At 32.6% G+C, this 25,616-nt stretch overlaps 1 protein-coding gene across 1 annotated transcript; it reads right to left on the bottom strand.

Moving 5' to 3' along the window:
* Nucleotides 1-1,643: 1,643 nt before the first annotated feature.
* Nucleotides 1,644-25,548, bottom strand: LOC551258 (serine/threonine-protein phosphatase 2A 56 kDa regulatory subunit epsilon isoform). The gene is made up of 10 exons (XM_623649.5): nt 24,628-25,548; nt 24,261-24,554; nt 4,958-5,154; nt 4,605-4,799; nt 4,351-4,481; nt 4,124-4,241; nt 3,773-4,048; nt 3,432-3,661; nt 3,136-3,278; nt 1,644-3,074 (listed from the first exon to the last, which is right to left on the bottom strand). Coding segments are annotated over exons 1-9 (1,581 nt in total). The 5' UTR covers nt 24,629-25,548; the 3' UTR covers nt 1,644-3,074; nt 3,136-3,139.
* Between the last annotated feature and the right edge of the window lie 68 nt (nt 25,549-25,616).

The following is a 25,616-nucleotide window of genomic DNA, read 5'->3' as shown; positions in this document are numbered from 1 at the left end:
TTTAAAATTTAAAAAAAAAAATTAATCTCATATACATACATTCAATATTTATAGTAAATTATTTCATTTATGTGTCAACTTGACATTATGATATATGTCAATTTCGTCAATATCACGAACTGTCAATTTGACATTATGATATATAAATTTTTTCGAAGAGAGTAAAAGTGAGTTAACTTTCATAAATTCATATATTAGTAATACCAAAACTAATTTTTAATTCATTTAGTATATAGTTCAAAAAAAATTTGTTTTCATTATTTTTATATAGATATACATATAATGTATTATAGATGAAAATTGTGTCTTATATTTCTCTTTCTTTATTTTATATTTGTTATATTTTATATTTTAAGGTTATTTCCATAACCTATCTCAATACGTCAATAGTTGATATATTGTGCATTAAAATAGCTTAATTCATATATTCATTTGTTTACAAGATTAATATACATTTTTCGCTATATAATGTATGTAGATATATATATAATAAATATATTCTTTTAATTTTATTGTATCATTATTGTTTATATGGATATTGCTTTTTTAAATGAAAATCTTATTATATAATGAAATAATTTTGATATTAACTGAAAACATTTTTCATTTTTTATGATAAAGTACATATTATGAACGATTTGTAAATATTAAAAGATAAATATTTAAATATTTTTTTGATAAACAAATATGTTTCATTATTATTTTATTATTTATTGTTTTTTAGTATCTTATATTTTTTTTAAAGTCTTGATAATTTTATTTCAAGCTAAAAAAAAAAACATTGACATACAGAATAGAATATTCTAGTAGTATATCTTCAAGCAACAGCTATTTTAGAGTATAAATAATTATTAATGTTATTGAATTACTGCTCTCAAAATTTATTATATGAATAGATAACCATTCTTATGTGTAATATGACAAGGATAAATTAATCAACTTTCATTTATGTTACTCTTTTTACATTCTAAAATCAACTGTACAACTGTTATGTTTCTAACAGTGATTAATATGAGTATCTGAAGTATATATCTATTAAGTCTATTTACAATGAAATTATATCCGCTATAATTCGGACTAATCATATATTGAGGTTGTTCACTTGTAATTTGCACGAGAAAAAAGAAAACTAATATAATCGCTAATGATTGCATTGTAACGATAAATATGTACGATAGACTATCACAGTGTAGCTCGCGTTTGTAATCGTAGAATCTCCTATTGTTCTAATCTTTTGATTATATTTGTTTTTCTTTTTGCCGCAAAATATGGAAGTACTTATTTGCAATTGTTTTGTATCCAATTCTGATAATCGTGCTGTCATACAAATGCAGTATTTACGATATAAAAAAATACTAATAGATACTATCATTAGAATTTCTTATTGTATATTTGCAAGTGTATTAAAAACTAAGTTAGCCCAAATATAATAATTATCAAAATGCTTTATTATTGAAAGAATACTTGCAAATTTATATTTAAAAAAAAGAAAAAAAAAAGAGAAAAAAAAAGAAAAAGAAAAAAAAAAAGAAAAAGAAAAAAGGAAGAAAAAAATAGGCCACGACAAATTTTTAGTAATCTAGTATTAGATATTTGATAAAGCAGTATTTAAAAAAAATTAGAGAGTAGAAATAAATTAGACATTCATTTAATAAAGTGTCTATTTATGCGTATAGAACTCTTATGAATTTATCCGTATTGTTTTTCTCGAGTCACATTACAGCATTTACAATAATTATATATTTCAATTTATTTTTGAACTAATTTTCATGAAGTGGAGATAAATCGTGTACAATGTAAACAAAGTATGCTATGAGATGAGGTAAAACATATTTGACATAAAAAGAATGAAGAATAAAACATAACAAATATATTAGATATTTCTCAACTACTTCATGAAAATATGAGCAAGCTGTCACTCATTTGTTAACCATCTATTTATTAAGAACTACTATTGTTTATTATTATTATGCAATGGTAAGAAACTTTAAAAACGATCCCACGTCTTTGCGGTGGCCTGTGGGAGCACAGCTCCGAATAAATCTTATGCATTGTATCTCTATTATTTATTATATTTATAAGCAATGGATATTTTGGTACAATTAAATTTTTTTATTGTATATTTGCCCCTCGCATTTTTTATTTATTTTTTTTTATTTAAAAAACAACATATATTTTTTACGTTTTTTTGTTTCAATGGATTGAATCTTATTATTCAATATTATTCTCGATATACGACGAACAAATCGTCACGGCCTTTTTTCTTTGAAAAAATTTATTCCACTTGCTGCGGGCATGCAGTCAGCACAATGTTAGTATTTGTAGCACATCGGTCTGTACGTTACACGTATTTACCACAGTTTGGTGTATTCGTGTATGTGTGAATGTGTGACTTGTATCTCATCAATAGTACTATATTTTTATATAATATATTGTATTATATATATTTATATATTTACCTAATTTTATTATGTTTTGTTATAGTTATCATTATCATTAATACGAATATATGATACATTTCAAACAACGCCCCTGCTGGCTCTGTTGGAGGCGAGAATCAGAGTAAGGTGGGTCAGTCATGAAAGGACATTAGCCATTTAGAAACTGAAGCAAATGTCACATGCAAAAATTAATATTATAACAATATATTTTATCTATTTGAATTTACATCTTGATCGTCTCCTCCTAACCGAGCGCAGCTAAACTTTAGTTAAAGAAGGGACTAACATTCTCATATTATGTGCTGACACTGAATAAATTGTACAAATTAAATCATTGCTATTAAAGAAAAAGGAAAAAAGAAAAGTAGAAATTAATGTACACAATAAAAATATTAGAACTCATCAATCATCATTGCGTCGAAGAAGAATGAAATTATGATTATTAATTCTTTCATTTTTCTCTTCTCCACTTCGCCCTTTAGGCTAGTAACTAATGAAAGAAATTACATTACGTCAAGAATGCCATTGTGAGACACTTTGCTCCACTAACAACAATAATTTTTGCATGTAGTGTATGGACAATCGACGTAAACTAAGGGCTAATGATTGGGCAGCTTGGGAGTATACTTCCACCTGTAATAATATTCATTATATATTATACATATATATATAAAATGTATATTTAATTATTTACCAGTTCAAGGGCGGGCTCGTGTCGTAGGTGTTGTGGCAGGAACTGGATTATTGAAAGTAGCTGTAAGCGCATTACGTCGTTCTACCTCCAATTCAGTCAGTTTCCTCCACAATTCGTCTCTTTCCTTTTCTCTCTTCTTTTCTCTGACATTACAAAATATTTCTATAGATAATATAAAAGCTATCGACGAATTTCATTTTATTGTTTTTTCAAAAACAAGTTTTTAAAATCTTTATAAAATTATTTTATATTATTTTTTTAAAATAAAATATTTACTTTTAAAATAAATTACTTACTTTTGCCTTTCAGACTTATAGCTGGCAGTAAGTTCATCAAAGAGCTTGCTATTCATTTCCATAAATGTTTTTAAAACGTTATAAACAAGGGCTATAATCGTCTGATTCCAATGTTCCTTGCTAATTCTATACAATGCCGGAAACATAATTCCCATTATTACATGATTATTTTCTTCAATTAAAGACATTATATATTCATTATTCCAAAAGAATAATGCTCTTTCAGCAACCTATAATAATAATTTTAAATAAATTAAATAATTTTATCGTTAAAAATAATTTTTATCACTTTTCTATATTTTAAATAGTTAAATCAATTGTTAAAAATTAATTTCAAATACCTGAAAATGTGGTGAAGAAACACAACGTGCAATTTGCCTGAATAAAGGTTCTTGTATTTTAACAAATTGGCTAGGTTCTATCACGTCCAAAATTTCTTCAATTTCACCAAGGAACATTACCTCCTTCTGGCTACACGTTTTAGGCCAGAACTTAAGGAGGCCTCGTATAACAGGCTCTGTTAGGGTCGCATCTTTTTCAAGAAATTGTACTACACAATAAGCTAATTGTGCATGATATAATGATAAGCACTTTACTTTATGCAGTGGTAGCAGCACCTGGAACAACATAAAAAAAAATAAATCAAATTTTAAAATATATTTTTGAGATTTAATATTTTTATATTTTTTTACCTTAACTAAGAACTGCTTGTGCTCAACTTTTAAAGGAAGAGCAAATCCATTTATAATGCTACCCAAAATTTCAAGAAGTTCACCAACTCCATTAAAATGCTCTGTTTCATATACAAACCTATAAAAATAATCAATTAAATAAAAACTTTTATTGTATACATATGTTATATATAATTGTACAAATATGTATTTTAAATTATTTGAATTTCGTTAATTTATAGATATACCTCAAGAAAATGTTACTGATTTGTTTGCGTATGAAGGCTCTAAGACCAAGGAACTTCCCATAAATACGATGCAAAACAGTTTTCAAAAAATCTCTTTCCCTAGGATCCTCTGAATCAAACAATTCCAGTAACTATAAACATTAACAAATAGATATTAGATATTATTATATAATAAATCAATTAGATTTTATATGATTTTATATAGATTTTATATTATTTTATATGAAAATATTACTTTTAATTACAAATTATACCTGTAAAACAAATTTTTGGTCAATAACTTTTTTGCCAATTGTAGGTTGAAAATCTGAAGATTCAAGAAAGCGTAAAAAGAATTCATAAACCAACTGCAGATGGGGCCAGCTTGCCTCCAATGTTGGATCATCTTCTTCTGGATCAAAATCTGGAGTTTCACTAGGTGGTAATGTGCGAAACAGATTTGCAGAAATCTTAAAAAAAAAAAGAAAAAAAAAGCATTAATATACAATAAAAATATTTTTATAAATTAACTTATAAATATATTTATATATATATATTTATATATATTATTATATATATTATATATATATAATATATATAAATATATATATTTTCATATTATATTTACCATTTTTATGATTTCAGGATATACAGGTTCTGTGAGAACACCTCGTCCAGCTGTAATGTATTCAACCAATTCATTGAGTGTACTACGTTTAATTTCTTTTCCCTTAAGATCCGCCATTGGATCCATAAAATCAAAGGTCACACAACATTGCCGAAGTTTTCGGATGAATAAATCTTCTTGCTCTGATGGTGTGACATCTGTAACATTTCAATAATGATTTTTAAATTCAATGTAATATATTTTTCATAAAAATTTTCTGGGTTAATTATATTGTTACATATGCTATAATCTGTTAAATTAAATTTTATCATTAGTCCATTAGTAATTCAATTACTAATTTTGTAGTTCGTAACATTCGTTCGAAACGCATCAATTTTCATCAATATAACGGAATCAATAGATCGTGAAAAATCATTTTTCATTTGTTTATAGACTCTAATATATCCTCGGAACCAATTTCGAGCATTTCAATCAAATAAAAATTGATGAAAAATATAATATCTTTCAAATCATTTTTTTTTAAATAAATAAATTAACATCTTTTTTAAATTTTCATTCTAAATTTTATGATCTAAAAAAAAAATATTTAAATAAAAAACAAAAATAAATAAATAAATAAATAAATATAGAAAAAATAAAAAATAATTATATTGAGATTCATTCAATATATTTTTTGTTATTTATATTTAAATAAATATACAATTATAGAAATTTTTCTATTTTATTTTATACCGGCAAATTGTTCGACATTTTAGTTGAGGTTATGTCAAGTGAGGTTATGGTTTAAACGACACGCGCGCACCATGCGGCGTATATGCAATTATATTGGCAACACTGTAAACAGAAGTAATAAATTTCTTTTAAGAACATTCACGCGCTACGATAATTTCTCTATCGCTTTTAAACATTAGATGTTATTTTTTTTTATGTGAAATGTATCAATTCTTTTTACATAGATGTGTCAAATATAAAATCACTAATGATGAAATAAAAGAATAAAAATATAATTATTATAACAAATGTTTGATAATAATACAATGTTTATACGATGAAATGATATGAAGTGATTGACCTAGACAATGCAGTTATTCTTATTGATGTAATATTGAAGGAGAATCTTAAATCTTATTAGCTTTGAGTGTTCCTAATTTTTTTTAGAAATTTTTTATTTTAAATTTTATTAATTTTTTTCGTTTGATCACAATTTATTATAAAATTTTTACTTTATTGTAGTTGATTTTATACTTCAACTCTGACCATTAATTACTCGTTTATTGATTTAAATGGTTCTTACTAATTTACTCTACCTTGAAGATTCGTTTGTCTCGTAATTAAATCAACGCTTATTTTTAAAATATCTATAATAATTCTGATTCACAGTATCTTTGTTAAAAAACACAAAATACAATTCACGGATCTGATAGTATTTATCAATTTAATCTTATCTAATAATATACTAAAAAACATTTTTTAATTATAGCTAATTTTTAACGTGAATAAAAATTGATTTCTATCAAGTACATAAGAAGAAGTAGTAATATTTTATTTAACGATAGTAATAAAGTTATGACCTAATTTATGTTCATATATAATTAATACGCGATCATGATGAAGAAACATAAATCGATATTCAAAGAAAAATTAATGAATAGAAAAATATCTTTCTTTAACATAGAAAAATTGCATCGATATTCTTTTTGAAAAAAGATTAGAAAGAGAGCGTTTTAACAGAAATGATATGATCTCATCATGATCATGCTTTGTAATCAATTTTTAATGATAAAATAGTTGTTAAATTATAAATTATTATCAGCATATCTACTTGAAAAAGAATTGAATGAAATTAGATGAAGTTTTCATTTATTGATAGAAAAGAAAGATAAGAATTAGAAAGCACAGAAGATTGTTTTTTTCTAACTTTTCTCTTTTTCCATCCATCCATTAATCTTACTTTCTATTCATTTCTTTCTTGGTTTCTATCTTTTTTTGTTTATATTAATTTATTTAGATAATCGCATCATTATTCTTTTTTTTTTTTTTTGATTTATCTTATAGCTCTTTATAATAAAAAAAAATAATATTTGTCGCGATAAATTAATAAGATCTTCTCTTGAATCTTCTCTAACTTTTTTTTTATTTTTATCATCGAAAAATTGAAAATTATATTATAATCCATGAACGAGATTGAAACAGAATGATAAATTCATATTGTTATGAAACATTTTATATGTTCATTTCAAGCATGATTAGGATTATAAGTTAGGATAAGATATATCGAACCGATAATTAAAAATTAACGATCAAGAACATATAAATATAATATATAACATTATTCTTGTAGCTTTTGAATTCTAGATTGTGCTATCAAATAAGATAATTAACGTAGAAGGCCGTGATGTTAAATCAATGTCGCTATTTGCTTATTAAAGTGAACTTCCGCGATGTGATACTCTATATCCGTTTATTACGGAATCTGTAATCCTCGAAACAATCAAAGACAAATTAATTTAACAATATCCATTTAGGACAATTGATTTACAAATATTGTATTATATATTAACTTATATCTTCTTTATAATTTTTTTTATTTTATAAAAAGATTTTTTTAAATAATTATTATTATTTGTATCATTTTTTTTCTTTCTACTTCTAATATATAAATAATATTCCAACAACTAACTTTATCACTCATATTATATTTACATAACAATAATCTGATATTCAAAAATTAATCATTTAAAAAAAAAAAGCTCGTACTTCAAATTCTATCGCCATTCGATTATTTCATGCTCGACCGTTCATCAAGATTCTTATGTCAAGAAGATCGTCAAGTAATTGAAAACGATCCAGAGCACAGGGCAAAACGAATTAACGGTGTACTTTCGTTCGGCTCAATGGAAAAATGTGGATAGCAGATGGTAAAAAGCAAAATGAGAAGAAAAAGAATGAAATAAAAAGAAGAAGAGCTACACAGCTACACAAAGAGGGATAAAAAGAAACGGGAGTAAAATCTTTTCAACCGTTAAGATTAGAATGATGTTCACAGGCAAATTACAAGGAATTACAAGACTAATTCGATTGTATAAAAATTTCACGCATGATCATAACGAGACCGAATATAGTTCTATGGCTTAATTATTCGTCTTAATTATTAATCGGGAAACAAATGCAACGTCAACACAAACTTTTATTTAATAACGTTACTGTCTTCAATTAACCTAACCCCATTTATATCGTCTCGATTTTACATAATTGCATTGTATTACACTGTGCATAAGAGATATAGAAGATATAACTGATATATTATGTGAATAAATGAATGAAAATTTGAGGCAACAATTTGAGTCACAATATTAGAATATCGTGAACGGTAAAAATAGGTTGATAGATGACTCTTGATGCACAGTCTATGAGCTTGGAATATTACTCTCGATTTCCAATAGGAAAACTATATTTAATATTTCTCTCAATTACACCCATACAGTTGGGAAAAAAAAATATATACGTACGATGAGAATGTACGATTAAAATAGTATAAATTTTAATTAAATTTTTTACGATATAAGATCGTGATAATTACACACTTATATTATATTTCAGAGATTGAGATACACCGACCGAGAAACGTATATTTTGTAATTCATAATCACAGAGTGTGCGTAACAGGTGATCTTTGTTGCCGTAAATAAAAGGGAATATATATCGATGATCTTTCGACAAAATACAGAGAACACTTGAATTTGATTCAAGTCAAAATTTCCATTGGAAATTGTCTACGATTCTCGGATGATGAACACGGATATAACACGATCAATTACAATCTACTTATTGCGAACGCATAGCGTATAAAGTATAAGTGAAATCGTCAGCTGAATATTCCGGTTATGCGACCTTGCGAACATTTAAGCAACGCGGGTAGTAGTTGTACAACGCGACCGATGTTTTTGGTATGACGAAAAAAGAAGATGGAAAACATAGAATTAGTTTGGCGCGGCTGGTAACTTGCCGATTCGACATTTGATGATCGCGTTCTGAATTGATGTTTCATTGAGAAATTTTTTAAAGATATTACTACTTTTGACCGTAGTATACGAAACTGTGTATATTTTTTTCTTCTTATTTTCTGTATACAAACCTTGACAAATTCCATTGAAGGAGGAGAAAAAAAAAAGAAAGCAATAAAGAAGAGATAGATATACAGGTAGTATTGGAAAAAAAAAAGTACTCGCGTAAAAGAGTTTGTTTGGTTTAATTTCAAGTCGCTGAATGAGCGTCGCGAAACAAATAATTGTTGTTTTCTTTATGTAAGCGGGCAGCTTCGATAATTTTGTATATTTCCATCCGCAGCGACGACAAGAAAGAAGACCTCGATTATTTCGCTTCATTTATTTTCGGCCTCGGCAAACGCCGACCGTTCTACTGGCAGGCATTCTCGGCGTAATTAAAAACAGGAAACTTTTCTAGAGTCGAGCAATGGTATATACACGTCGGCTGCCGTGGAATTGCCGGACAGACGAAAATAATCGGAAGCGCTTCTTCATTCCTGTCTCTATCGTTCGTCGAACCTCAATCACGATTAATTGCTTTTGCTTTATCGATGCGCGCTGCTTTCGCATAATAATTATTTTCGGCCATATCGCAGATTCGAGTAATTTTCCTTTCTTTTCGTATTAATAAATTTTTCGAATTATGCGATATGTCCTCCTCTTTTACGCGATATATATGATACCAAAAGATACGCTTTCGTAAAGCAATAGGAAAAAGAAAAGGAAGATTAAGAGACACGCATAAGAGAAGCGAAAGAAGGAAGAAAATCGTCAAGATTATCGATTGTCGTCACGAATGACGACATCCGTTTCTCTTTGAAGAATTGACACCGTGCCCAGAATCAACGGTTTGTGATTCGTCCAAAACATAATTAGGATTTCGGCAGCGCCACGATGACGACTTCGGCACGCAGCTTGTCATGTCGCATGTCGGAAGTGCGATTTTATTATTCGTTATTAGCAGAGATCGTACAAACCAGGGTCACGGGCCTCTTGCTCTAGATTAAATATCTTTCCATTGTTTTGGAAACGATCTTATTTTATCGCGAATAATTTTTTTTTTTTAATTTAGAATCAAATTTTTAATCTTTTTTTAACCGTGATATTTTTGTTCTTGAAATCTAATCATCGTTTTCACAGGTAATAAGATCGTGGTAATAAAAAATTTTATCTGATAATCTTAAAAATTAATGTTAAAAAAATATAATAAGAAAAAATTAAGAATGTAATAGAAAATCCAAAGTGTGAAAATAATTGGTGCCAAAGATTCCAAAGTTAGAATTATGCGTCGCCGAATTACGTGCACGATCATCTAGCATGTATGTATTTATAATTTCATTCATAACTCGGGGTACTTTCACATACTCTTGCCGTACTATACGTTCGTGGCCTTGCAACATGAACGTTGCTTTTACGACTATTCGCCCACAGCGCACGATTCTTTGATGTAACGAATGGACCACGGACCGAGCATGAAAACGATCTGGTTCTATGCTGTTCTTTTTATTTTTTTTTTCCGTTGAAAATTAAGAATGGAAACTTGATTTATCGATAAATCGAAAAACAAACGATCGTCCAGTCAACGTCGTAATCGATGGTTCATACAAAATGTGTCTCGATGAAAAAAACAAAAATTAAAGAAAACCGAAGAAGACGACGGTCTTAAAATCACGTCACGTGTGTACTACAACCGGTTCTTACTTCATCTAACTCCGTTGCTTCTTACTCAAAGTTCACCAAGGTAAAGGAACAAAGGCGATCGTAGGTCACGGAACAAAAGAAAAGAACGTTAAAGGAATACCGAAGACGATCCATATACTCGATCCTCGTCTTCTCCCCTTTAACGATTGTCACCGAATACTATCATAATTCCGCGAATATTTCATTTACAAACGAAAGAAAAAAAAAATAAATAAATTTATCCAAATTCGAATTAACACGAATCAAACGATTTTGAATTTGTTTAAGGGCCATTTTACATTATTCGCTTAAACGCACTAACGCAATCTAATAGAAACATTTGCGGAAATGTTGAAACAATCGTACTCTGGATTAATTCGCGAGAACACAAAAACAATGTAATTGATAAAGCGACGTACAAACACTATAGAGATAAATCGCAAAATGATGAAGCACGCTTAAAAGCAATGTTTTAATCGAAAATGGCATCAGTTGGCGATTCAAAAACTCTAATTGGCATAAATACGCTATGGATTCGGTAGATGGAGACTACTTGCGTACAGAGGAGACTAAAACAGAGGGATGGGGAACAAGGTGAGGGAAGAAACGTTGAAGGATCGGAGGAAAAGCAAAGTGTCGTGAGCAGCGATGATCGAGAGAGGAAGAAACAGACGGCAATCTCTTGGGGGCTGTTGTTTTTAATATTCTCGAAGAATGGAAAGGGCGGCGCGAAATCAGAGGATCGTGGATCTGAAATCGAAGACGAGGCAAGAGGCAAACGAAGTAATTCGTGGTTTAGTTATGGTTTCAGGGATGGGGTGAAGGTTGGACGCGAATACTAAACTGAAGAGGAAGAAGGAGGAAAGAATGGGAAGAAAAGTTCGTAGTGTACATAGGAAGAAAGAAAGAAAGAAAGGAAGGAAGGAAGGAAGGAAAAGAGATAGGGATAGGGGGAGAGAAGGTAAAGGAGAGCGTTCGAGGCAGCCGGTCGCCGGCATTCCGGATCAATACTCCCACCGCCGTCGCTTCTCTGGGGATTCGTTGGGTGGCCCGGCTCTTCTCTCTCTTTCTCTCCCTCTCCTTTCATCCTCCCTCTGTCTTTCCCATTTCGTTCTCCCATTTTCCGCCTCTAACTTCCAATAAACGCGTGTATCGGTGAATCTCTGATTCGATCCTCTATCCTTCCCCCCATTTTTTTACCATTTTCGCATTTTTCTCCCCATCGATCAATTTGTATATGCGTTTATACATATTCTCTTACATACATCATCTCCTTCTTTTGTTTTTCTTACGAATGGAAACAAAGCGATATTAAAAAAAGCGATGTTAAAAATCGATGAAACAAAATTAACGCGTATTTATAGAGTATCTATAACGCGTACTTATTATACTCTCGGGTTAAAGATGAAAAAAGACATTGGCGCGATATTGTTTCCTCCTATCGGCTTTCTCCGTGTCAATCCGAGGGAACTCGATCCTCTGGCTACACCACGCGGATGGGGAGAAAGAGAAAGAGAGCCACTCCGGAAAGATTCTGATTCCGGCACGGTACGAGAATGCGCCGCCAGCCGGATTCGATGCGTGCAGTTGCGTAATTCTCATTAGCAGAACGAGACGACGTAACGCGAGACCGTTCGTATCCGAGATCGTTCAGAAAGGTCGACGTTCTGATGATGTCAACTGTGCGCGTCCTGCGCTCGCTACGCTACACGTTCCTCGATCGATTCCACGATTCAACCCCTCCCTCCTCCCGCCAGGATCTGCCTTTGCCGCCACTTTATTGCCTCGGCACAGTTAACTAACTGTCTCGTTTGCGCGATACGTGATCTCTCGCGCGAGTATACACGGATGGAAAATAATTTTTCCAATCCGTTCTTGCGATCCGTTTAGGAGGATAGGATAGAGTTTACTTTGGATCACACGTATATACGGATTTGGCGAATTCCATTCGGTGACCGACGCTTTCCTTCGCTGGATATCGAGTTTCACCTACTTCCAGAAACTTCTTCTCCTGGGAAATTGTTTGTATTGCTCGTTAATTCTGTTGGATCATGATATATATACAGAAGTCAAAGTTTGCTGACTTGTCTCTTAAAGAAGAAAGTGAAACTAGTTGCAAGTACGTATAATATGTAGAGATTTGACATTTTTTCACACAAGTTATAGTTCCCCTTCGAAACAAAAATTTTTTCGCTATGATAATCTGTTATCTGGCAAATTCAATGGATTTCATTTAACACGAGAAAAAAAAATATAAAATACGGAAATGCATTGTCTCGAGAAAGGTGTCTCGCAACGGCGATAGACAACAGTGGTTGGAAAGGCATCGTTGAAAAGATATCAGAACAAAGAATTTCGCAAACCTCCGTCTGCACTTCTTTTTTTTTTTTTTATTCCCCTCAAAGATCGTCGCCGCGGCGAGAAGGGAATCCCTGACCTTCTTTAATTAGAAAAGCAACGACAAAGTTAACAGGCGAGAATCAACGAGGCTTGGCCACGACGATTCTGAGAAACGGGATCGAGGAACGTGGCGTGCAACGTGGCGTCGATCACTCTATTAAGATTCTCCTCTATCAACGCTTCTTCTCCCTTCCAACCTTCTTTTCTCCTCCTCCTTCTCCTCCTCCTTCTCCTCCTCCTCCACTTTTTTTTCGAGGACAATTAACCATCGTCTGCGGTAGCGTAAACGCGACACGTAATTTCTTCGTGTAACAATCGAACGATCCTCATTCAGATTCATTATTGGCTACGATCTACTCCCGATAATTGTTCGTAAGGACGATGATAATATAATGAAGGAAAACGTCGAACACGATTGTCGTCTCGTTTTCCGTTCAACGAGCATCGTTTCATCCTCGGTTGTCGATTATATATATATATATTAATTTCGTTCACAGACTTCAATATTTTCTGGGATATCGTTAAATCAATACCTTTTTAACTTTATTTTCTTTTTCTTTTTCGTTGAAATTCTTGGCTGATTAAGGGAGGCTCGAACAATCCTTGACGATCCGTTTATCTCGAAGTATTTGGAATAATAATTTAGACATGTCATGATTTTTTAAAACATGTGAAACCATGGTTGCACGTTCTTCTACGACAGCCCAATTTATGACGAATAAAAGTATACAATAGTACCTTCTTGTTGTCCAGAAAAAAAATTACTAAAAGTAACGAAATTGATCGATAGTTGCGTCATACCATATTATTTTTATAAAAATTTACTTCGAGACAACTCTATCCACTTTTATTCCTCCTGTATATTCCCGTATATTTCTCTTTAAAGGTAATAATATCGATACGAATCAAGGTGAAATCATTTTAAACCGGTCGAACTCTGTATTTCTGTATCCCTTTTGATGTTATTCTTCGAAGAACGGTCAACCGCGATAATCGCATTTGCTGCATAATCGTAAAGGTGTAATGCTCTCTCTCTCTTTCTCTTTCCGATCATGGTGCGCCTTGTTGAAGGAAATGTCCCTCCTCCCGTTTTGTCCCGTAATATCACTGTTAAGACATTGCTCTTTCTCTTCGATTACATAATCCTTTGAAAACGTTATGAAACATATGGGACTTAGAAATTTCCTTTCTTTTTCAATCAAATTTTTTGTCGTATTCTATAATATTACATAAAATAAAAGAAACTTAACGTATAGTTTATCGTTTTCATATGACGAATACGATAATCTACGATTCCACGATGAAACATTATTGACTTCGTCGTAAAGAGATATGTTTTAAAGGGAAGATATCACGAGGTGATTAATTAATATCGAAACATTAGGACTTCGACACTACGATTTAACCGATTTACTTTTGGAACGCGAGCGAGATACTAATTAAAATTTCCTCGTCGGATATCCTTCGAGACAAAAGATTCGTGTAGATGCCGACTAGATAGCGGTTAGCTACAGTAATTGAATTTACGATGATATCTCGTAATCAGTGAGGTATCAGTCTCTTATCAGAACGGTTTATTTTATACCAAAGATTTTCGATACTTCACCGAGATAATAAAGTTAACTAGTGTCTCGTTATCGACGCGTTATCGCTTCTTATGTCTCGTAATAGTCGCATTTAACGAGATATTGATGAAAATTTTAACGATTCTTACAAAATAACGTAATAAATAAATAATAAAATAATTCGTTACGTGAAATTCGAGCTTGGAAAACTTGATGCTCGTAACTGCTTTGATACGAACAAGAATGATTTTCATTTTCATCAAGGAAAATTAATAATAGTTAAAAATCAGAAAATCTTAAGGATTTCATCGATTTAAGCGTTTGAGGGGGTTTTTTTTAAATTTTTTTACGATTATAACGAAGAAAAGGATCCTTGACCCCATGGTTAGCTCTACTAGATTTTCCCGAGTTGAGCATGTTGCTCGGCCAATAGACTTGGATCGAATCCAATCTTTGATTAAGGAAAAAGGTCTCGATCCTCTGAATAGTGTTTCACAGATGGACTGCTTCCAAGGAGGACCGCTACAATGGGCAGTGATTACGGAAGAAACGGGCTATCGGATCTACGTACGGTTCGATTTCACGAAGGATCGAGAATTGAATTACGCGTGAAAGATCCATTTTCTCGCGATAAAAATCGCCGATTCTTTTGATTCAATTCGATCAATCGATGATAAAAAGAAATTAAAAAAAAGAAGAAGAAGAAAGAAAAGAGAAAGAATATGGAAATCGAATCTCGAGTTGGACCAACTTCAATCAGCATTTCGATCGTGATCAACAAACGATCTTGGAAACGATCGTACGTTTGATGTGTACAAGTCGAGTCGAGTTCTCGGGGAACAATTGTATTTCCTTGTAATGTATTCAATGAACTCGTTTCGTGTTCCAATTACTCAGCACATCTACATTTACACCGCTTTAGTGATCCTCTCCTGTACTCTGTTTAATACCAATTAAATTTCTTGCCAACTTTTTCGATGTAGAAAACTCGGTTTATCCAATCCTATTCAAACTATATACGTATACAAAATTTATTTGAATTATTATTCCAAGATGCAGGTTATTATTACGCAAGGACAAGTGATCGAGAATCACCTTGCCCCTGGCCAGTCAGCGCCCTCTACTCGGAGGAGGAGGAGGAGGAGGAGGAGGAAGGGATTTACGAGCTCGGGGAACGTAAATCGGCTGTGCATACTCGTAAACTACCGCCAAGATCTATCGGACCATCTTCTCCATCTATTATTCCGCTTCGTTTTAATATGGTTTCAGATGCAGACCGGTTCATCGCCACGGATGAAGCCGTGCGTTTAATCCTTGAATAGACAAAGGCACGATAAATCGTTCGAAGGATCGAGATTTATTTCTCAATTTTCGCAATTCACGGATAATTTACGAAAAAAAAAAGACGAAAGCGTTAATTCGTATTAATTGAAGATTACTTAACGACGCTCCATGATTTTTGACGCCGTGAATCACGCGTGTCGTTAGTCCCTCGAGGAACATAATTAGCGCCTGCATGCACCGTCTTTGTTCGCGAATACGAGTCGCTAACAGATTTTTAATTGCTTCCCTTTACCATCGTTTTTACAATTATTACGATATTTCGGGAAATGGAACGACGAAACGTAAGAAATAAAGACAATCGACAAGCGATAATTCACTTAATTTCTTATTATATTCAAGAGAATTCTCGTTGACAATAATGATAACGATACAATAAAATAAAATGGCAAAAATGATAATCAAGTTTGATCGTTTCGAGACAAAAAACCAAGGATAAAAATCGAAGGTCAAAATGTACGCCGTTTACGAATCGTTTCAACCAATTAGAGATTAAAAATTCTACCTGTCTCTTTCTCTTTTCCTTTCATCGTGTTCTTTAAACGCGAGATTTTGCCGACGATCGCGTATAAACATGAACAGGGATACATCTGCCTACACCGAGTTAAGTCGACAAGCGTGCAGTTGCAACTGCACTCCAACTCGACCAACAACTGTTGGATATCGGCTTGACCTCGACAATGACTCACCGTCAGGTCACCGTGCTCCGACCGTTTCTCCGTCACCAGGATTTTCTTTCCGCTTCCTCTGCATATCTACTCTTATGCACGTTCATAAACGATATTCTTTCTATCGATCTCTTTGCTCTATGTACAATTCACATTTACGTATATTCCTATATACCCAAGAATTTCGAGTCATTGACATGGCGTTAATTTTCAATGATCTGTCTGCGCGTACATCGTTTCGAGCACGCATTTTAATTCGATTGGATCAAAGGGAAGGCTTCAAAAGTAAAAGCTTTTAACAAATTATTTTGTATTGGGAGAAATTTCAAATCTTTGGCCACGTTACTATTGCGATTCTTTATAAATTACTGACGCAATCGTTTTCGAATTACAAATATAGACGCGTACAAAGTCAAACAATTTGTTTGTTTTTTAATCTATTTGTACAAAGTTCCGCAACTCGCGACTCGTTGGTAATATCAATAAAACGAAGAAGAAGATTCCGTGTCGAGAAAGGATGATGCAAGAATAGTGCAAATGCTTGTGCATACGAATGAATCAAGTTGATCGATAGAGGGAACGAGTCGAATAATTATTTCGATTTTCCATTAACCAGTTTTTCAACGAGACAAGAATACGAAAATATTTACATCAGAATATTTTTACATCATTGTTCTTTATTTTTTTGTGAAATAAAAAATATACTTCTGGAATCTTTTATCCCATTTTATTCTAATAACGAATAAATACACGTTAATCGCGATCCAATTTTAAACCAAAATTTTGTCACACAATGAGCAGTCCGTCAGAAATATAAAAAACACGCGCATAGAATGTCGAACGAATCGAGTCCAATTAGCGGAATGGCAAAGAACGTTAAGCGCCGCGACACCATTCGTCGTCTCTCTATTCACGCGTTCCTCTCCTCGCGATACTCCCCCCCCTTCGTGGATGTACTCGTCGCTTTTCGCACGATACTGTTCCCCCTCCCCTCTCTTTCCTCTGTTATTAGCGACAGCCTATTTTATAACTCTCTCGTCAATGTCAATGCCAGAAATGCATTCCGCAAGATTTACCGACCGAAACAAAAAAGAAAGAAGAGGGCAAAGACGAGAGAGAAAGAGAGACGTAAATCATTCTATTAACATAATTATTGCGAAAGATTGAAGATGCATAAGATATTCTCGTATAAACTCGAATGCAAATTGTTGTGGATTGCCGACAAACGAGCGTATCGTCCAGATCGATCGATGAATGGTATTACGTGGCTACACGTATCTACTATTTCGCTCGAAAATCTTGAATTTTTCGAGGAGGAAACGGGTTAAAATGGTCGCGAAACCAAAATGCAAATACCGTATCGTATATAATAATACGAGGCGAGGTAAAATACGAAGGTATGGGGACCGCTCCAGATATTCGAACGAGGTTAAAAGGAATTTAGTATTTATGAAGAACAATGTGCACGAAGGAAGCGGAGTTTATCGATATATATACAAGAACGGACTCAAAAGGAAAAAAATTTATGAGCGTGTTTTATGATTCAAGATTAAGAGGGAAGGAGACAAACAGATGAGAATTCGAGAACGTTTCACGTTCGAGGTACAACAGCCTCTTAATCGAATAACAGGTGTTCGAAATGGCCTCCAAGACTGGTTTACGTCGATATTCAGTATCGTTACGTCCGAATCCCAATCCACACCGAGTCTCGCGCATTTATTTGTCACGTAAAAAAAAAAAAAAAAAAGAAAAAAGAAAAAAAAATATCGTAGTATGATATATACAAGTTTATTCTTCGTAAGAGCTTAAAACTTGTCTAGCGTTATAATTCATGCTTGTAGACTTTAAAAAGTGGTTTGTGCATTTTAGAAACAGGAACTAATATTTATTGCATTCTTATTTTCAATTTGTGATACAAGATACGCCTATATATATTTAAGCGTGGTTTTATTATTTATCTCATATACGGAAACAAATATAATTGATCTTGAAAGGTTTTCATTGTTCTTTGTGCACCGTAAGCGCCATAGCATTTTCATATTGACAACTTCATTGCTTACATTTTTGTTATTCGAATGAAAACTGTCTTTCATTTTGTTCGTAAACAATTACCATTTGTAAAATTCTTCTGCAACATCTGTCATCGATATAAATAATACAAAAAAAAAAGGAAATAATAAAAAAAAAGAATATAGTAAATATGCGGTAGAGAGGAGATAAGAGGCAGCATGAAAAAACACGCCTACGATAATTAAAAGCTTAAATACATCATTCAAATGTGTTCAAATTATATCGTCTTTTCTTTTTTTTATCTATGCGGATTCAAATGTTGCGCGTTACAAAATAAACAAAGGAGAAAAACAGAATAAAAGAAAGGGACAGGGGACAAAAGAGAAAGAGAGAGCGAAGAGTCTGAAACAAGCAAATAAAATCCACGTTAAGACGTTGGGCAAACGAACCGCGTTTACGGTGTAAACGCAGCTTAACGATCGACGCCGTGCACGGAGCAAGCTCGCCCACTCTCATCGGCCGGAAAACTGCTTTATCATCCTCCTGCACCACGATGATCTTGACAGTGACCGTAGCGATCAATGGCGCCGTCAATTAGGCGAATCGCGTACTCGAATTTATGGCTCGGTGGGCAACAATGTTTGAAAAACATTGCAAATCACGCGTGATTCTGAAAAATCTGTTAACCGTGATCAAATATATTTTTGAATAATTCTTCTGTGTGTCCTATTTTGAATCTTCGTTCAAATATTTAATTTAACTGAAATTTTTATTAAACGACTGATTGTTCACGTGCAAATTGTATTTGTTTTGTATTGCATAAAAGTGAGAACCTGTTTCGAGGAATAATATGTGGAACAAGATTTTATTACGAACGTTTAAAAACAAGATTGATAAAATCGATATTGAGAAATATTTTTCAAAAATATAACATATTTTCCAAATTAAAATATTTCTTTTCAGAAAAATCTTTTGAAAAAATTCCCCGAAAAATTTATAACATAATTAGATTCGTTAACTTTTGTAATTGAACTCTTTATTTCCTTGAAACTCATCAGAGAAGAACAAGTCCGTTTATAATAAAGTTAATGCACGATTTTTATTTCTGCACAAAGCGAGATTCGAAACGAACTTGAATATGATCGGAAACAAGGTGGATCAATTTATTGCAAATCTACCGAACTAAATTGTATTGAAGAAAGTAGAATGAAAAATGTTGGTCGATAATCGATAATAAAAATATAGTACCGTTTCAAATAAGTTTCGAAGCATAAAAGTTTCATTGGTTTACCGAATGATGCAAACCGAGTTTCGCCACGTCGAAGGAAGAAAGCGTAAACGTTAAATCGAACGATAGACAGGGCGTCAGAATCCGTGAGAACCCCCCCCCCCCCCCCCCAGGAAACCGGAAGTGTACGAAATTAGTCCAATTTTGTGCGCGACAAGTGGAAAAACGCTTGGCCATTGGCGACTCCATCGTTGGTTCTCGAGGGCACACGCGTGCCGCAACGAGAATCCGCTAGGTGACTCGCGTGTGTATTCATCGCTTGAACCCCGATTAGCCTGCTAGAGGGCCTAATAACAAGTAATACCCTAGTCGCGTCATCGAGCTTAAAGAGATTTCGCAACAGCTCGCGATCTCTTATATGTCCCAACTACTTGACTGTCTCTATTTGCTTGCTAGATCTAACATCCTAACATAGGTGAATATAGACAATACAAACACCCACTGTAGATATTGATTGTATATCGTTTTTCAATCATCAGATATTTTCAGATAAAATGTTACGGTCAACAGAAATTGCAGAAAAAAAATATCAGTTGAAATCAATGATAAACATTTATATGTACGTGACACGATGAAATGAAGCAACGAATGGCGTGTTTTCTACTCGGCGATAAATCTGTGGCTTCTTATCTGTCAACAGAAGATTACCACGATCGTTCGCCGATGTTGTAACAGCCTGACAGTACGGAATGAACGGACATTGCTAGACATTTCTCCGATCAACGAATCATATCACGTGATCTAAACATATGCGTTCTCCGAACGTCATTGCCTCGATTCATGACCTGTTCAGACACATTCAGCGTGATGTTTTTCAATTTAATTGAGATTTAAATGTTTTCTATGTATATATTATTCATACACACGAATCTTAATTTATATATATAGTACGATTGATGTGTACGAGCCAAACTACTGTTTGTAAATAAATACATAAATACATATAAATCAATCAATAAATACATATAAATCAAATAAGCGAATCTATTTTCATTTCGTTGATTTGTCACGAGTTGAAAGACTTACACAATTCTTAATGCACAAAAGAATATTTACACAAAATAACTCGTAAAATAATTAAAATATAAAGAAACTTTTCTAAAGATCATTTTGATAGGTAAAGAGAAAATTTATCAAGATTTCGATGAAGATCATCTCTATTTTTCGATTGATAAAAGTATTAATTTAATTCGTCTAAAAATTTCGAGAACAAAAGTATAATAAAAGTTTCCCTTTTATATGCCCAGGTACCTTAATGATTATAATTTTAAAATACTTCGGCTGTTGAACAACGCGAACTCGTAGGTAGACACATTGGCTGCACACCTACGTATTTCTAAATAAGTCTTATTCGTAGGTTGGTTGCAGTATGGAAGCAAAATTCATATCTTCTCCGATCTATTCGACGATTATTATTTTGTATTATTATCTAAATTCGAATCTTTATTGACAGAGAAGAATACAATGTTTATAAGATGACGAAAGTATGTTTCTAATTTTTTTTCTTAATTTTTTTCGCAATATTACCTACATACAACTATATATACCAATATTATGAATAAAAACTATACTTTTCATTGACAAATATTTACAATGAGTATATAACAATACTCCTAGGATGCTCTTAAATACTGCAATCACTGACAGAAGTTTCTCCCGAGTACATAATTTCTGAATATATTTGCCCGCTTTGGTCTTTGCCACAGACTCTATGCAGTACATAAATTCAGCATGAAACCGGACTATGGCTACAATCTTACTGACAAAGTATTGCGATATAACACGTACCACGTAGATAACTTTAATGGTAGCACATATAACTTTAAATTAATAAAGACTATTTGTTTGTTTTCCAAACAAATTAATCTTATTGATTATTAAATTATCTTCCCTCGGATAATTGTACGCATGTATTCTTTATTTTGATTTTTATTCTTTAACCGAAAATTACTCTTCCGTGAAACATGTGATATCGCGTGTATCGATACGTAAACGCATAGCACGTACGCATACAACACTCGAGCGGAAAACACGTGCATATAGGTTATGTACGCGGCATGCAAGAAAGAGATGGTAAGAGAAACCGCGTAGAAATAAAGAGATAGGAACAAGTGTAAAGAGGAGGAGAAAAGCGGAGAAGACAGTGAGCTAGTGAATGCGTAACAGAAAAGGAGAGACTATAAGGACTACTGCCGTTTTATTGGCAGAGGTGAACGACACTGCCTACTGCAAGGTGGATGCCTGTATTTCGCATAACCACTCGTCGTTGGAACGTGCCATGAGTTTATGGGTCACTACCTACTGTTTTCAAGCATCTTCTTACAAAAATAGTGTGAATTCGTTGAATTAAAATTACATCGACATTAATACATAAACATATAATATAAATTATATCGATGAAAATTGTGAAAGTTTATTTTTTTCTTTTTTATGTTTTATTAATCTGTATTTTTTACTTATAGAAAAAATCATTTTTGAAATAACATAATTTCGTTGTTTGCAACACTTATAATAAACGCCGACATTTTAAAAGCTAACCTTTATGCTAAAGTATACTTCACATGAATTTCCTAATGACTGATTTACATTAAATCGCATAAATTTCAATTAATTAAAATATATACGGATTTTTTTTGAAATTATTTAAATGATACTTTCTGAAAATCAACAATTCATTCAATATGTAACTTCCAATTGTAGAAGATAATAAGCTTGTACAGGTTATGTAAGAGTAATTTGAAGGACGAACAGCAGGGGAACGGCCTAATCAACAAGAGTAGAGTCAGAATTTGTGATTAATTTTGTAGTTAACATTATAATTTTGTATAATAATTTGATGAAATAAAATCTCAGATAGAATAATATATAAAAATATGTGTAAACATGATGTAAGATGACACCCACATGGTATCACAATTTATAAATTTTAATTTTCAATTCATATAAAATAATATAAAGTTATACTATGCATGATAATATTAACATTTCTGTTGAAGTTCCCTAAAATTTACTATTGTATGATATAAAATTTCTCTATCTTTTGTGACTATCGACAGTATACGAAATTTATATTGCAGGAAAATCGGTCGAGTAACGTGAACTGACCTCTGCTTTGCCGCTCCTCATCGATTTTCTGAACATACGTCAATACGAAGTACGCCAGACAAGTATTCACAGAATTAAATGCTATTACTTTTTAAATATTCGATAAATAAAGATTTCTAACACTTTATATATAGTAATTATATTAAATGTTTAAGAAATAAAGATATTTTTAACAAACATGCTTATCGCTAAGTATTTTGAGGTTAACTACAGCAATTTTATATTATCTCTATATCGAATTTAGTAATATATAATTACTAAAAAAACAATATTAAATTTGCATTATTAAATGTTTTATCTAATATTATATTAATATTATATCATTTATTTTTAATATATTTACAAAATTTATATCAACTAAAAGAAGAATTTAATTATTTCAATATGCAAAAAAGTGATACTTTGTAATTGTTTAATTATGCAGTTAATAGAAACAACATCAAATAAAAAATAAATAAAATAGAATATATTCATTAATTATATTCATTTACTATTTTTATTTATCATGAGAAAATATAATTTATTTATGTATTAATTGCTCAATATTAAAAATTATAATAAAATATTTTGTCAATTGTATAATAATTGCTCGATATCAAAAATATTTGATTTTTACATATAATGTATAAATTAAGATCTATCTTCATAATAATGAGAAGATTTAAGAAAATATATATATATATATAAAATAATATATATATATATAAAATATATATATGATATATTAAAGATATAAAATGACAACTTTTAAGAATAGTCAATACATAACTTGCATTTTCAACCAATATCATTGAACATTCGTTTGATTGTAGTACAGAAACTTTATATGAAATTAAGTAGACGTATTTATATTATTATATATATCATTATATAATATCATTTATATATAAATATTATAGTATTATATCTCACATTAATCATAATGTGAAAGATAATAATTGAAACTATAAATATATTAACTTTTTTGCTTTTCATTGTAAATATAATTATATATGTATCTTTCATACCTTTAAATCTATAGATGATATAAAGCGAATAGCTTATGCTTTACTTATAAATATTATTTAAATAGACCATGATAAAAAAAAATATGAATACATTTATTAGTTCTCATTCATGAATCTTATCAGTATATCTTTGTCACATGTAATGAAAATTTGAAGAATATGTAAAGAAATAAAGTATAAGATCACAACTAACCTTTGAGCTGTGGTAACTGCTGAAGTTCAACATCTTGAGAGTTACGATAACGAGATGAACCCTGTGATTTCTTGGATTTCTTCTTAAGAGATCTCTTGGCAAAGGGATCTATCCGGTCCACAAAAGTCGCTGACGACATGTTGGGATTAGCAGAGGCACTGTAAGAACTGGAGGGAAGTGGAACGCTGGAGGCACTTTCGTGCCTCGGCTGCACTTTTTCGGCGTTGGACGCGACTAAAGAAGATTGCATCCACCCCGAGGAGGTCGCATTCCGCGTCGAGGAAGATGAACTCACTACACACACAAGGATAAAGCAACACTACACGATTACCAAGCGCACGTGGTGTACCTGAACACGGTAACCTACTGGTTCAGACGTTCCTGAAGTAGAGAGGGGTGAAAATTGATAGTAGTGCGTGCATAGCACGAGTTTTTCCGCGTAACAGAGCAACGTGTTAATCGACAAGGTTTGTCAATCGAAGAGATCCATTAAGTTCACAGTTCAATTAAAATTCAATGAATAATTGTCAGCTCGTTTTTGTATCGGTTGGGAAAAGGGGCGCGATCGCTTGTTAGGCGTTGTCACACGCGAACGCACGCCCCGTCGTACGTCGAATCTCCCACCTACACCGTGCAACACAGAAGCGGCACCGTGTCTTTTCTCGATCGTATGTGGATTACGCGTTACCTGAAACCACGACCGATGATTTGGTCTATGGTTCAGTTCTTCGGTTTTTGCCGTTCAAACGAATATTTGATTCACGGCGCCGGAGACCGTGAACGGCTGGCAGGCTTACCGTACCGTGCCTGCGTGTCGGGTACCAAATCGCGAAAGAAGCACCGTTACGAAATAGCTTGTAGCTCGTCTACAAGCGGTTTTTCGTCGCGCGAAATCTATCTTCCACAAAATTATCTTCCTTCCGCACGCGGTAGCCGCACTCCGCTCGCGCAGCTAAACGCACACACTCACTTAAACGTTGCGATGGGGGACACTGAGGCTCGAACAGCACTCGGCCGCCATCAGCTGCTCGGACCGACGAGCTTCTTTCATTTTTGCCGGAACGACCGACAGACCGTCAGGCGCTAAGTCCTGCCGAGACGTCTTCCAACATCGTACGTTTTATTACGCGCACACAAGTTACTACAATTTCGGCATCTACCGCACGTAAAATTTAAATTAAAAAGAAAAAAGGATCCTTGCACCGTCGCCCTCTTCACTTATTGAAAACCCGTCAAGAGGTGCCTTGTGTGCCTGAAAATAGTAATGTGCACTCGACAATCATCGGCCGGAGATTCCCGATCAAACACGAATACCAGCGAATATCCTAGATTGCGCCACTTTACGAATCTTTACCG

Source organism: Apis mellifera, linkage group LG5 (assembly GCF_003254395.2).
Source record: "Apis mellifera strain DH4 linkage group LG5, Amel_HAv3.1, whole genome shotgun sequence".
In the NCBI taxonomy this organism is placed as follows: domain Eukaryota; kingdom Metazoa; phylum Arthropoda; class Insecta; order Hymenoptera; family Apidae; genus Apis; species Apis mellifera.
Note: the sequence above shows the minus strand (reverse complement) of the source record. Positions and strands in the feature narration are given on the sequence as shown.

Bases quoted from the DNA above. Each gene is read 5' to 3' on its own strand.
- LOC551258 (XM_623649.5), bottom strand. The intron at 4,242-4,350 runs GTATATCTATAA...TTATTTTTATAG, and splicing joins ATCAGTAACATTTTCTTGAG to GTTTGTATATGAAACAGAGC. The intron at 3,279-3,431 runs GTAAGTAATTTA...TTGTAATGTCAG, and splicing joins TATAAGTCTGAAAGGCAAAA to AGAAAAGAAGAGAGAAAAGG.